Source organism: Chelon labrosus, assembly GCF_963514085.1.
Source record: "Chelon labrosus genome assembly, chromosome: 13".
In the NCBI taxonomy this organism is placed as follows: domain Eukaryota; kingdom Metazoa; phylum Chordata; class Actinopteri; order Mugiliformes; family Mugilidae; genus Chelon; species Chelon labrosus.
In genome coordinates this window covers 17,410,141-17,424,315 of record NC_140346.1, presented here as the reverse complement: position 1 = coordinate 17,424,315, position 14,175 = coordinate 17,410,141, and the positions used below count along the sequence as shown (strand labels likewise).

Below are 14,175 nucleotides of genomic sequence, written 5' to 3'. Positions count from 1 at the left end.
CTTACAGTCAGTGGTGGAATGTAACTAAGTACATTTACTCGAGTACTCTTCTCAGTCTAGAGGCAAGGGTGCTTTCTGTTCTTTTTCTCTTTACTGACTTTTTTTCAGAGTGGAAAAAAGGCAGCAGGTCCTGATTTCTTAAGAATTCAAATATTTATTCAGGGAACCCACTTTAAACAGGCTTTACCTCTAATGTATTACTACCCTTCCACCTCCATTACAAAAAAAAAAAACTCCTCAGTATTGAATGTTCACTCCAAAATGTAAATGTAAAGTTTTTTTCTCGTACGATTAAAGAAGACCGATCGGGCTAAATTAAAAGCTGCAGCTCCAGATCAATACATGTTTCAGATATGTTAGCAACAGGCAGTAGAGGCGGTTTGTGGTCTCTGTAGACATTTATTTATATTAATCTGTATCTGGGTTTTTTTTTTTCAGCATCAATTAATTAAACAGTAACTTTATTAAACGGTTGTGGCTCACCATCTGAAAATGGTGTCTGCTGTTCACTTAGCAGAGGCAGTATAGTGTGATACTGATGCCCCACTGTATTATATTTAACATGTAAATAATTTTAGTTCAACTACAGTTTTTTTCACATAAAGAATATGTCATCTTATTAAATATTGATTTGTTAAACAATAAATTTCTCCTTATGCACTTGCTAATGATACTGATGTACTTTTAATCTGGGCATACACTGTTGTGGTAACAAGCTAAGTTTGTGTGTCACTGCGAGTGTAAATTGAGTGTTTCTGTCTGTCCAGAGACCTTTTGGAATTATAGGATTTATGCAGTTTAAATGTTAAATGACAAGCCACACTTGTATATACAATTTCATGTATTGTTACCGAGAGTGGACGGTTGGGTGAGGAAAGCATGTGGCTGTGGCATAGGACACTTCTGTCACTTTTAACCTTGACCTTGATCGTTCTTTGACCATAACCAAGTAGCTGTTTTAACAACAGTTGTGTCAGATCGACTGCGGCTTTGATTGATTAGGATCGGGGCGGTGTAATTTCCATGATTTTATGGAGGAATAAATTAAACCTTGAAGAGGTCAAAAAACATCCATATAATTTTTTTTTTTATTACAGTTTTGGAAATCACAGACAAACTATATTAGACGTCGGAGTGGAGATTTATTTCAGTAGATGCAGTGACAAAAGCTGTGTTTTTCATTTATTTTAGACAAAAAACGGTTACCAACAATACAAAGCATTTTATTATAGAGTAAAACTTGTTCTGTGTTTAAGGTCAGGGTAAATCTCCAACACAGTGTCCTCCGAAGTGACAAAAACAAGTGTGTGTGTGTTTGTACAGGACGGGAGTCACGGTTTACAATGCATTTTGGATGTGATGGAATCTCCCACTTGTTTCAGTCATCCTCTCTCCCTCTCTCTCCTTCCCTGTCTCTCGCTCTCTCTTTTACTCTGGATGCTAATCAGCATTTGAAAGGCAGCTTTGACAGTGAGAAAGAAAGTGGGGGGGGGGCATGGAGGTGGGGGTAAACGAAAGCATGAGACACACACAGCGAGTTAGGGAGGGAGAGCCAGGGAGAGACTGAGGCGAGGGGCTGTACAAGCATGCCTTTTATATTTACTAGTGACTGAGAGAGAGAGGGAGAGAGGGAGAGGGAGAAAGGGAGCAGCTGAAGGCAGAGACAACTGGTGTGCACGGCTTTCCCAAGAGGAAATGAAAAGAAAGAAGCTCAGCGAGGAGAGTGAATGAGTGAGCGGGAGAGAGGAAGGGTGGGAGGGAGCATGCCGGCTGGAGAAAGAGAGCGAGAGAGAGAGAGAAAGAGAGAGCGAGAAAGATATTCTCACACTGGCTGCGTCCTAATCCGAGTCCATCTCCAAGAAGCAGCGGAGCAGAGTGTTAGTGAAGTGAGTCTGAGAGCCAAGGAGAGCTACATTAGCTAACTCACACGCGCACACACACACATACACACACACTCCCTCTCTTTCTCGCTCTCCCTCTTTCACAAACACACACTCTTGCAACGGGAGTCCACTATGCGTCCGGCTGCGCAGCCACGGCTTTTGTGAAAGTGAGGGGATTGACGCTGCCCCTGTCCCAGCCCCCTTGGCTCACACACACAGTGTTTGTTTGCTGTGTTTAAGCTCGAGGTGCTGGTCGAGGTGGTGGAGGTGTGGTGGGGGGGCACTGCCAGGGCAGAGCAGGGGCACCGAAGAGGAGGAGGAGGAGGAGGAGAAGAAGAAGAAGAAGAAGAGGAGGAGGAGGAGGAGGAAGACGAAAAGAGAGACAAAGTGGATGAGACCAACAGCAGACTGAGCGCTGGAAATGCCCGTCAGGTGAGTAGATAATGGATCTAACAACTTACAGTCAACACACACATCCATGACCATACACGGACCGTACACTTTTTTTGCTCTATTGCTTCATAGTCACACACGCACAACGGACACACACTCGTAAAGTTGTCTCCTTTTTATGAGATTCTTGCCGTCAGATTAAAATTATGAATTTTGATCTGTTGTTATATCTTAAAAAAAAAAATCAGGATTAAGATAAAATTTTGTGAAAGTTTTGATGTATTTAGTTAAATTTACTCCTAAAGTACCATTTTCTTTAGGTGAAATGTTAGAATATAAACAACTGATAACTTTTTGCTCTTTTTCATTTAAAAGAGAGCAGAAATGTTGCACATCATTTCATTTGCGTTACTAAATTAGTGCATTATTAGATAGATTACAGTCTAAAATATTTATTTTTATAAATTTCAAAATGTTTTTGCTGTGTGGCATGTTTGAAAATGCATTTAATTAGAGAACAATATAAATGTACATATATTTTGCATAAAAGTGTATATTTATATTTATTCTAAATGAATTTTGATAGAAATGATCAGATGAGTCTAAATGTTTGCTCTTGCTCAAAGGCACCGTTATTGGTTCTAAACAAAGTTCTTTATGTATTTAATCAGTTTTCGAAGCAAATACTCCAATCTCTGTTGTCGAGATAAGCCAAATAATTATGTACGTTTATGTTCTGTGCCGAGCGCACCTCTTTCTGATAGATTTTGTGTCCATGCCTGTGTTTGCGTGTGTGTGCTGTTTGAGATATAGAGGCAGGGAGTGAACGGCTGCGTGCCCGTCTCCACCTGCAGAGGCAGAATTGGTCACAGTTTACTGGCTTGGTAACATTCGCTGCCTTCAGGGTGTTTGCAGCAGGTGGTCCAAATTGGCAGAATGACTGTGACAAACGAACAGTGTTCAGTGCTGCTGTAAAGTAAATAACAACATCAAACCATCGCAGAATGATTTTAGATTTTCTTTTTTTCTCTTCTTTTTTCATAATGTTGCTGTTTTTGTGTTCGGAGGTTTGTCACTTGAAGTAAAAGACAATCAGAATAGTGGAACAGGTTTTGCACAAAGGAAACGATGTGTGTGTGTGTGTGGGTTGAATGTATGAACATGTATGTTGTTGTTTGCACATTTTCTTCCACTCGTATGGATGCTTGTCTTTAGTGTGACATTTTCCAATTGAGCGTCACACAAAAAAAAAAATAACTGTGGTGTGTGCTTGCTATAAATTCTTTTTTGTTTTGTACAACAACATCTTTTGCACCTACACCTGCTGAGATTGCAGGTGGTGCAGTTAAATTCCAGCTAACTTCAGTCAGAGTCGCTCCTTCGCATACCAGGTATAGATGTTAAAATGTTCCGAGTTGTTTGAAGAGTTACGTTCCACGCTCACAAATAATCTAGCTAGTTTTTAAAGCTGTGTTGTTTGTCTTGTTTCCACTTTTTCAAATTGAATGTAGTGTATGTTTCCACTTAATTGTCGGCAGAGCTTCAGTAAAGACTGGATAAGGACGCTGACATGAAGCGGGGTCAGGCCGAGTCATTGCATGAGCGTGGTACAGTTTATATCCCGGCCCTCTGAGTCACTAAGCCTCTCCATCCGTTTCAGTCCTCGCATGTGCCGGAATTATTTGGTCGTGACCCATGTTTAGGCCTTTTTTATTAGACCCAGACGCTGGTTTCGTTTTTTGGCTTTTGGATTCAAGGAGCCTGCGGTGCATGCCAACAGGCAGATGTGTGACAGACCCTGACCGGAATTACATTGTGAAAGCGAAAATATTGGCAACAAAGAGCCCTGTTTTCAGACTGTAGACAAATTAAAGCAGAGGGAAATGTGATTAAAGGCAGTTTGTGTTGTGGTTATGAAAGCAGGCGACTGTCACTTATTTTCTGCCCATTAAATATCAGAGCTACTTCTTTTCTTTGTTCCGTTTTCTATATTATTTTGATGACCGTTTTGATGTGAGTAGATGAAATTATTAATCTCAGCAGTACCACAACAAGTCGGTAATGTACGAATTTATCTTTGGTGGTAGACAGAAGCAGTCGCTTTTTGTGACTCATTGACAAGTTCGCAGGTAGACAGACACCTCACCTCTCCCTCCCTTCCTTCCACTTTCTATTCCTCTTGATATTTTTGTCTCTCTCTGTTGCTCTCTTACACACACTAAGGTGGTCAGTGTGTGGCGTGTTGACAGACAGCCGCTCACACACTTCTTGCTCTCGTCGTGCGCTCGCATGTGTGCGTGTGAAGAGCGTTGACAGACAGTGTGTGGGTCTGTGACAGAGGGTGTCAGCGCGGTGTCAGGGAGATGTGTTTAGTGTCACACTCTGCTGACCTGATCTCCGGTCGGACTGTCCACTCCGGGCCCCGCTGTGGCTCCTTACATAACCCCCGCTGTCATTCACACACCAGCCTGAAGGGATCCACCAGCCTTTGCGCACACTCACACTAACACACACACACACATACATGCAGTTGCATTATATAGACATCCATAATTGCAGTCACTTTCCCCTTTAAACCGAATATCAGGTTAGGTGCAGTCTGAAACTTAAATCTCTTACAGTCAATCTGTCATGTCGTTTCTTATTCTCCAGTTTATGCCGTGACAAAAAGTTACAAAATTAACAATATCTAGAAATATTCATACAAACCATTAAACTCGAGGCACTGTGTCGAACTATAGCACGAGGCCAGCGGGTATCCTGGTTTCCTCAAGTGTGCTGCGAGACACCTACACAGCTTAGAGTTTGACACTGCTCTGAACTCTGACATTTGCACCATGCTAATTGACATGTCTGTATTAGCATGTGGATTTCGCTACGCTGGTGTGCAGAATGAGAGTGTGCTTTCAAGTCTTGATTTTTTTTTTTTTTAGTGCACACATTGGCGTGTGTGTGTGTGTGATGACCCTGTGTGCTGTTCTTTGGCCTGTGGTTATTTGGAGGTCAGTGCTGATGTGGTCTCTGCCTGCGGGAGTGGATTTACCATCTTTAGCCGTATAGAGAGCTGCATCCACTTGGCTGGTGGTTCCACAGCGAGAGGGAGAAGTTTTTGTCTTCTTTCTACCTTTTAGCGTATGGTTTCGGCTTTAACTGTTAGAAAAATTTGGAGCGTTATCTGTTAATGTTATCGATATTCACGTTACTTGTGAGCATATGTCTTTTGTAAAAGTATTCAGAATAAGAAGTTTCTATTTTTGAGTTTTCTCTAAATCCCATATTCAACCTTAAGGTTTGCGTTTGGATATTTAACCCCTAGAACAGAAGAAGAAGGTTTTCTCTTTCAAAAACAGACGGTTCGAGGATGGTTAACTTCATGACGGACTGAGCATCTTGACCAAAATTATTCCTCTTATTAACTATTTAAAGCTCTCTCTTTAGCGCTCTACATTAGAGTTGAAATGTTATCCTCATTATCCACAGACTACTTTTACTTAAAGGGGAAACTCACCCTTCAATGACTTATGACTTCAGTTAGAACTTATCCTGTGAAATAATATAAATTGGATTTAAATAACACGTTTCCCTTTTAATCTTTTAAAGTACATTGTTTCAAAAAAACGACATTTTATGAGACTTATATCGGCATCCACGCTGTTACACTTGTGGAGCTTTTTCGTTACTGTAATAGCTGAGTGAGGGAAGTCATCCGGATTGTCTTGAGAAAATCTTTAAAGAGTAGATAATTTTTCTTATAAATATATACGATCATGTGCGGCGATTGTTCCTGCTTCATATTTAATACAGTGCAGGTGCAGTGGAGCATTTCTTTTGTGTATGCTCAGGCCAAGGTAGATGGTAATTATGACAGGCGTGGATTGGATTCTGCGAGGCTCCACGCCCGTGAGGAGTGGACATCAAAGCACGCTCACCAAAGCCCTCTGTAATAAAAGAAGAGGAGGAGAAAGATATTGATTACCAAGGGTGAACATTAGCAAATCTCTTTCTCTCTTCTTTTTTCATCTATGTCTTTATCCGTCCATCACTTCCCTCCCTCTCTCTTACTCACTGTCTGATTTGCCTCTCTACACTTCTACTTATGCTCTCTCCATCCCCCATTTGCTCTCCATCCACCCCCTCTCCATCTCTAATCATTTATTTATCGCTGATCTCTTTATTCTGTATTCTTTCGGTTTAGGGACGGTCCACTCCGTGACTGTACGGCGCTGTTATCATCATTCCTTTACACCCTTCCCGAACACCTCCTCTTCCTCCTCATCAACGGAGAGATACCTGGGGGCGGGCGGGGTCACACTGGTCCAATCTAACGGCGTATTGATTCCATTAGATAATTAATGACCCAGGCAAGGGCCAGGGAGGAGCAAAGAGGGGGTTAGCAGAGAAGGATAGGGGGTGAGGATGATGGGAGAGGCAAAGTGGGTGGGAGAGGGCTGTGTGGGGTGGGGGGGTGGGGTGGGGGGGGGGACGTCAAGGCCCTTGAGAGTTGGAGAGAACCTTGGGTTGGGAATGATCTGGAGTCGTCAAGGTCAAACGCAGCCGGAGCTTCGATACGGAAGCAGAATGTCGAACGAGCTGGAATATGGAATGCTGAGCGAGAGGGGAGGGAGAGAGATCTTCATGTCCAGCAGCTGTCGATTGATCAGCGGCTGAAAAATTGTACATTAAAATGTCTTTTGACTTCCAAATCCTGAAGTCCAACCCGGGCCGTAATGCATGATAAGTAGTTTTCAGCCCTCCAACCAGAATACCAAACTTCATCTCCCCAGACGCTCCAGACACTCATTTACAACTACTCAACAACATGAAAGGCAAGATAGAAAACTAGCTACATCAAATATTCTGTTCATGTTATTTCCAACCATGTTTTCTACATCTTCCATGATATCGAACATTCTCTGTTTGATAAAATATTATTCACAGGAATATCTTCCTTCGCTCTTGTACGTGGACTACACTCTTACCTTTGGTTTCTGCCAATTAAAGAAGAGCAGTTGCTGCAGAAAAACAAGACAGCTGTTTAAAATAGTATTAGTTTTATATTAAAATAACTACGATATAAATAGAATGTTAAAATACCTTTATTAAATAGTTGACAAAAAAAAAAAGAGGAGAGGTGGACTGACATCGGTCACAAAGGTTCATGGCCGGACGTCGAAATGGTTTGCAAACACTGATGTCAGGCACAAGACAAATAAGAACGGCATCATGTTTTATAAATGTTTATTTGCAAATTGCCAGATGTTTTTCAAGTCCTGCAAGACTCATTTGTGTGAATTAGATTTTTTGTCAAAAATTGTCAGAAATTGCAGGTTTTATGCTGAAAATTTCTTTAAATACGCCTCAAAGCCTTTATGATCATAGTCTATAGTATTAGGCTAACCATAACAGGAGACCATCTGGAGTTGCTTGTCCTAAAACGGACTGGAAAGAAAGAAAACAGTTTTCCCTAGGATTATTGTTTAAATTAAACCAGGGAAACCATAAAATCAAGCTTTTACACCTTCTCATGAAAATCCTCAGAACTAGAACTGGTCTTGTTTTTGTTTTAAACTGTACATTGCATAGGCTCGGTCCTTCTCTTCACCTTTGCATGATTGCAGTGTGCATGTAGTCTCTAGTGGGCTATGAGAGCGCCTCTGCCTCCACATTCACAGTCTTGGCCATGCTCTGTATTGGGCCCCAGGGGTTGGGGAGATGAGGCATAAAACAACCATGTCTCTACCTAGGGGAGCTGGTGGCATGGCAGTGAAGCTATTGTCTGTCGGCGTGCTGTTTGACTTAAATGTGTTCATTTGCCTGATGCCCCTGACTCCCAATGGGGCGGGGCGGCTCAGAGAGAGGAGGGGCACGCTAACGAACCTCTGACAGCTGGAGGCCCTAATTAAACGTCCCTGCTGAAAATAAACAGAGCAGGAGCCAAGCGAGCAGCCAGAGAGCAGCGCGCAGCAAACAGCGGCTGTGAACGCTCGCCGCCGTGCCCTCCTCTCTGTTGCTGTTGAGACCGTGCCAAGAGTGCAGGGCTCTATAGGGTAGGGGTCTCAAACACTCGGATATCACACACACACATACACCACATTTATGAATATGTAGCACTGCAGCAACACATTGTGAACACCTGCGGTCACACCTGATTCAAGTTGATCTCTACAGCTGTGAGCACCATATATTTTACGTCCTCGGAAGTCACACTTTCCTTTTCCATATATATCCCACTGTGCCAGAATAAATAGTCTCAGTCCTATTGAGCAGGGTTGTCTCGATGACACCTCTGACATTCAGGCTGTTGTGCAGCTAGCTAGCCCGGAGTATTAGCAGTCAAAGTGGCGGGGTCCATTTGGGTGAGTGCATTAATGGGCCGCCCAACCTGCGACAAGGTTATGAGGCTGATTGAATAATTACTGTGGAGGCCCCTGTCCATTACGCCCCTCTGTCTGCCCAGATAGAGGCAGACGCAGGGAAAGATGGAGAGATAGTCTGAGACAGAAAGATGAAAGGAGAGATTAGATAAGCACAGATAGGGTCAATTAAGAGATAAACATACAGGTATGAGTGAGAGAGCGGCTGTGCATGTATGTGTGCGCGAGGCGGTGAAAATTTGCCAGTAAATAGTTTCCTATCTGTGTCTCCTTTTGATCTCTCTGTCCTACTGTACACAGCCTAATTTGGCATGTAGTGCATTTATCCAGGTGAGGTGGAGAAGGTGACAAGGGTGAAGTTGTTAGACAGAGGTGCACTGCCCTCTGCTTGACCCTGTCTTCTCTGCACCCGACTCTATGAAAAGAGGACTGTCAATGCTGCACGCTGGTAGCTAGAGGGTAGAATATATAGGTTTCCTATGGCTGAATAAAGCCGCGGCTTTAAACCTTAAGCCCAGGACAAAATATTCTGTCAATGTAAATGACTCGGGAAGAGGTTAAATCTAAAGGTGGAAAATTAACCCTGTTGATTAAATTTGTACCTTCGTCAAGTAAATTCTCCGAATTCCATACAATAAACTTGTGTTACTGCAGACACTGACTCAGACAATGGTCCACAAAATGGTCAGAAATGTTGTTGGTTTATTGTTACGACCCAGCCATACACAGCATCTTTGTCTGCACTAATAAAACTGATCCAGATTGATATATGTCAGCAACCGTTAAAGTGTTATTTTTGTTTAGTTAATGTGAGCTTTTTGACCGAGGTAAAGGTAAAAATCCATAGTACACCCTCTCCTTAAGTTTTCAGAGAGGCCCGTCTTTCTATCACTGACCGTGTTAGAAACAGCAACCCCATTTTTGCTTCACTGTTTCCGTCTAAATACAGAATAAATAAACTATTCAAGGTGAGCTGATGATGTAATATATATATTATATATAACAGTCTCCACAACTAGTGATTCTTTGTTGTACTGATTATTGACGTCTCTTGCCTTTGAAATTGGTCCAAGAAGTTTTCTTGGATGCATTTAATGTTGGCTGTTTTAGCTCAGATTTGTGAAATGATATCTGCCAAACCTGCCTAGCTTCTGCTGACCCCTCTTAGCCAAGGTCAGCATAGCTATGCTCAAACCCGAGACATAATCCATTTCCTCTTGCCCTGGCAAAGCTCTACTGACACGATTGTGCTGACCCAGCCGGGCAATCCGGAGAGAGAGTTAGAGAGTGTGAGGTGGAAACAGAGAGAAAGAGAGAGAGAGAGAGGGCATCTCAGGCCCAAGGGCATGACACTGAGGTGCTCGGGGCCACACCAGCCCTTTAAATGTCAACACAGCATAGAGGGGAGGGAATCTGGTGAGGAGCGCGGCTCTGTTTGAGGACGGGGAAGAATATTGGCAACTTCCACTGCAGGAGGCTGCTGTTGGAGACTGGCAGAAGGCAGCAAAAGATCTGGGACAATAGATGGTGGGCAGTGCGTTTTGTCTTCAGAGACAAGTTTGAATATTCTCTCAGGGATGAGGGGAGACATTTAGAGATCTGTGATTTTTTTTTTTACTTTAAAGGAGAGTTAGTGTTTTGTCTTATGTCGATTACCTTGGGAACAGGCCCTGACCTTTAAATGGGGAAGTACATACAGTACCTAATTGCTCTCTTTCAACTTCAATACTTTCTTTCTTTCTTGAATTTTGCAATAACTTGTGATAGAATTTTTTTTTTCTCATTTTAAAGTTACAGGATGCCTAAAATGTGTTGTGTTTTACATGCCAAGAATGCCATATGTTCCCTTCCCTGTGAAGGTTTAAGTGGTTCTTGATGACCATTATATAGCTATTATTGCTGAATGACTCAACCGTACTTGATTCACGTATTCTTTGTCCTCTGGTGTCTCTCGTTCGATCTCCAGGTCTGAGTCCGTCACGTCCTCAGCCAATCAAAGCCTTCGTTAGCAGCAGCGTCGGCACGCCATTGGGAGAAGGATGGCAACTATGCCGTTTGTCAGTGAGGGGAAATGTGTGAGTGTGGAGTGGGATTTCCTACAAGGACTACTGGCCAAGCCTCCCACTCTGCCCTGGTGAGACACACACACAAACACACACACACACACACAGGCTGATACTGTATAAGCCTGTGTGCATGCCCATGAATTAATCTCTGCAAGATGAAATCCATACATTAACACCCTTGCCCACACTGACAGCCCAAAGAAGCATTTCCTGTCAATGAAACCATCCAGAAGACATACGTCTGCTCTCCTCAGTGCTACATAGAAACCTGCATTGTTGCTCACCTGCCAATCCTGTCAGCTGTGAATCCCCCTCCCCTTAGTGGGAGATTAAGTAAATTTGGTTGGAATTATTAATGGGCAGTCATTTACAGGCGGATATAAAAACTAAGCAGAATCAATGTGAGCGTATTGATTGTTCTCAGTGGCTGGGGTCGAGGCAGTATAATAATGAGATGTTACAGAGGCTGGCAGCATGAGTCCACACATACGCACAGAAAGACACACTGATTTCACTTATTAGAGACTAACAGGGAGAAATACAACAGCTGTGTCAGCTGATTAAGATATAAACATATGTACACACGCAATGCACAGCTCCTTTCTTTGTTCTTTTCTTCTATCACACACACACACACACACACACACACACACACACCACTGGTGGTCTTTCTTGGGATGAAAATCAACAACACAGACACGAGGGAGACGCACACATACACACACTTTATTCCAGCGCAGCACCGACACAAATTGTGAAGTGGCTGTGACAACATAATTCCACCACTCAGGCCCCATTGAGGAGAGTCAATACCCAATCACAGAGACAGGCTACCTGAGCCCCGGCCCCCCTCTGTCACTCTGCCCCTCCCTCGCCTATTGATCCCTCAATCACGGCTTCAGCTCACTAGCCCGGGACCAGATGAGCGAGAGAGAGAGGGAAAGAGAGAGCGAGAGAGAGAGTGGGTGAGAGCGCGGGATTTGGAGAGAGGGAGGTACACTGAGAGATAGGCAGCGGGAGATTGTGTCTATGTGTTCACATATGGATTTTGGAGCAAATGACATTATTAGGACTGTGCTCTGCCCGATAAAAAGAAGAGAGTTTGTCTGTAATTACCAGGCCAATCTACAAGAGATGGGTCAGAATGGAGATTGTTTCACTAGAATTGCGGGAGCTATTACGATTATATGTATTTATGAAATGAGTTTTCTGGATTGATGTTGAGGTCATTTATACAGAGCATGAATCAATCAACAGGTGGTCAGTAAATGGCCATTAAGTGATACCCCTTATCAGTTTCTCCCATCTTTCACAGTGCTGATTCAGACCATATTCTCCGACCTTCTGATCTTTTCTCTCCCTGTTACTTTCACCTGTTACCCTCTTTTCCTCTTGCCTCTTTAAATACACCCTGCCTCTTTCACCTCTCAGTCTCCAGAACCTGCGTAAAGAGAAATCTCGCAATGCGGCTCGTTCTCGGCGGGGCAAGGAGAATTTTGAGTTCTTTGAGCTGGCCAAGATGCTGCCGCTGCCCGGGGCCATCACCAGCCAGCTGGACAAGGCTTCGGTCATCCGGCTCACCATCAGCTACCTGCACATGCGCACCTTTGCCAGCCAGGGGGACCCGCCCTGGAGCCCTCTGCTGGAAGGAGACAGCAACTGCAGCAAAGGTGAGCGAAATGAAAACACCTTAAAGGAAAGGATTGTTATAAATTAAATGTCGCCAAGAAATCAACAATGGTTCACTTGAGTTCAGTGATTACATTATCAATTTGCAAAATTGTATTTGCAAACTCTGGCCTTGCCATTGGCACAGATTTGGTTTTTGGATCATTAGGGTTTATTTAATGTCATGTCTTCAAGTGGAGCCTGGACCCTGGTCAGAATTTAAGGTCTTGAACATGACCTCATTGTTTTTAAAACCCTCGCTGTAGCATTGAAAAAACAAACAAACAAAAGAACGTTTAAATATTTTTTCTCTTTTTAAAAAAATAAATAAATCTGTATTTTTCAAGTACAACTTTGTATATGCAGAGTTAAATGGTTGTGATGAATAATTTTCTGCTGAGGATTTCTGAATTTCAGTTTATAAGGAAATTCCATTGCAGAGCTAACCGTTCTCATGTGTTGCTGAATGACACAAACCACTGAAATCTCAGTTTCATATCTCATGTTTTTTTCAATCAAAAGCAATGCTCAGTCAAGCAATCCGATCCGCCCACCTAGTCCTGCCCACAGAGACACCCCATGCCGCAAAAAATTCAGTTCGGACCAGGACATTTATCCTGTCTCCTATTAGCGATTAGCTGCTGCGTATGCGAGCATTCAGACTCCTGCTCTTTCACAAGCCTGTAAACATACATCTGCATATAATCATACCAAAGCTTTCCATAGGCTAGTGTGACTGTGAATGTAATGTATGTGTTGTGTTGTGTTGTGTTGTGTGTCTGTGTGTGTGTGTGTGTGTGAGAGAGAGAGAGAGAGAGAGAAAGGAGGAGGTAGATGATACACAAAGAGGGAGGAAACTATTGGTGCAATTTGTAATTACAGAAATTAACTATATAACGAGGACAGTGTAATTATACAGCCTGTCTAATTGCTACTATTACTGAGGGGAAACGATGCAGCTACAGTACAATTAGAAGTGTGTGACTGTGTGTGTGTTCATGCCTGTTCTCGACTAATTTGAGGAAATGTGAGCAGAAAACATTCGCGCTAATAGCATTTTTCTGTTTGGCTGCATGTGGTGCATTTTACCACAGCACATACCGCACATTCTTGATAATATATACTGCTTTTAAGAGCTCGAGTAGTAATCAGTGCTGGTGCCAAAACAATACTTTTTCCTCAGAATCCTAAAGGGACATTTCACTAATTTTTCACATAAAGGTCAGTTTAGTTGTCACGTGGCTGAGAAAACGGTCGTCTAACGTCTGCTGTTTGGTTTGGAGATGACAAATTTATTACAGGAAAGCCTGAAGACATGGCATTCACCAAGCAGGGATGAAAAGATGAAAAGATGAAAAGATGTATTATGGGAAATCTAGGGTCCACTGTTCAGTGTTTGTCCAGTTTTTGTTAGGGCCCGGATTATACTAGGGACGTTAGTCGATCATTTCATTCAGACATGTGTCAGAACTGTGATCCATGGCTTAAACTCAAGAATTTATTAGCATTAAAAAACAAATACTTACGTAATATTCTTGCACTTATATTTAGCTTGTTTTGCAGCGAACTTAAAAAATATGAAAATATGAAACATAAAACTCGAATGTAATCACAAATCCAACTAATTTCAAGTTGTTTTAATGTGCACATACGTATTACAGTCAGTTATAAAATAATTATAAATAAATAAATAAATAAAAAGAGGTTTTGAATGATTCTTTATATCTTTTAAGCTTTTGTGGATTATTGCTATAATATACAATTGTATCAGTTATCAGTCTGGTAATGTCA

At 42.4% G+C, this 14,175-nt stretch overlaps 1 protein-coding gene across 1 annotated transcript in view; it reads left to right on the top strand.

Annotated features, from left to right (window-relative positions):
• Positions 1–2,248: 2,248 nt before the first annotated feature.
• npas1 (neuronal PAS domain protein 1) overlaps positions 2,249–14,175 on the top strand; it is a gene marked incomplete at its 3' end in the record, with an annotated part of 32,986 nt that continues 21,059 nt past the window's right edge. Inside the window, exons 1-3 of the mRNA XM_084558334.1 lie at positions 2,249–2,315; positions 10,617–10,784; positions 12,148–12,386. Of these exons, the coding sequence (XP_084414460.1) occupies positions 10,690–10,784; positions 12,148–12,386 (334 nt within the window). The 5' untranslated portion in view covers positions 2,249–2,315; positions 10,617–10,689. The remainder of the gene's footprint in view (positions 2,316–10,616; positions 10,785–12,147; positions 12,387–14,175) is intronic.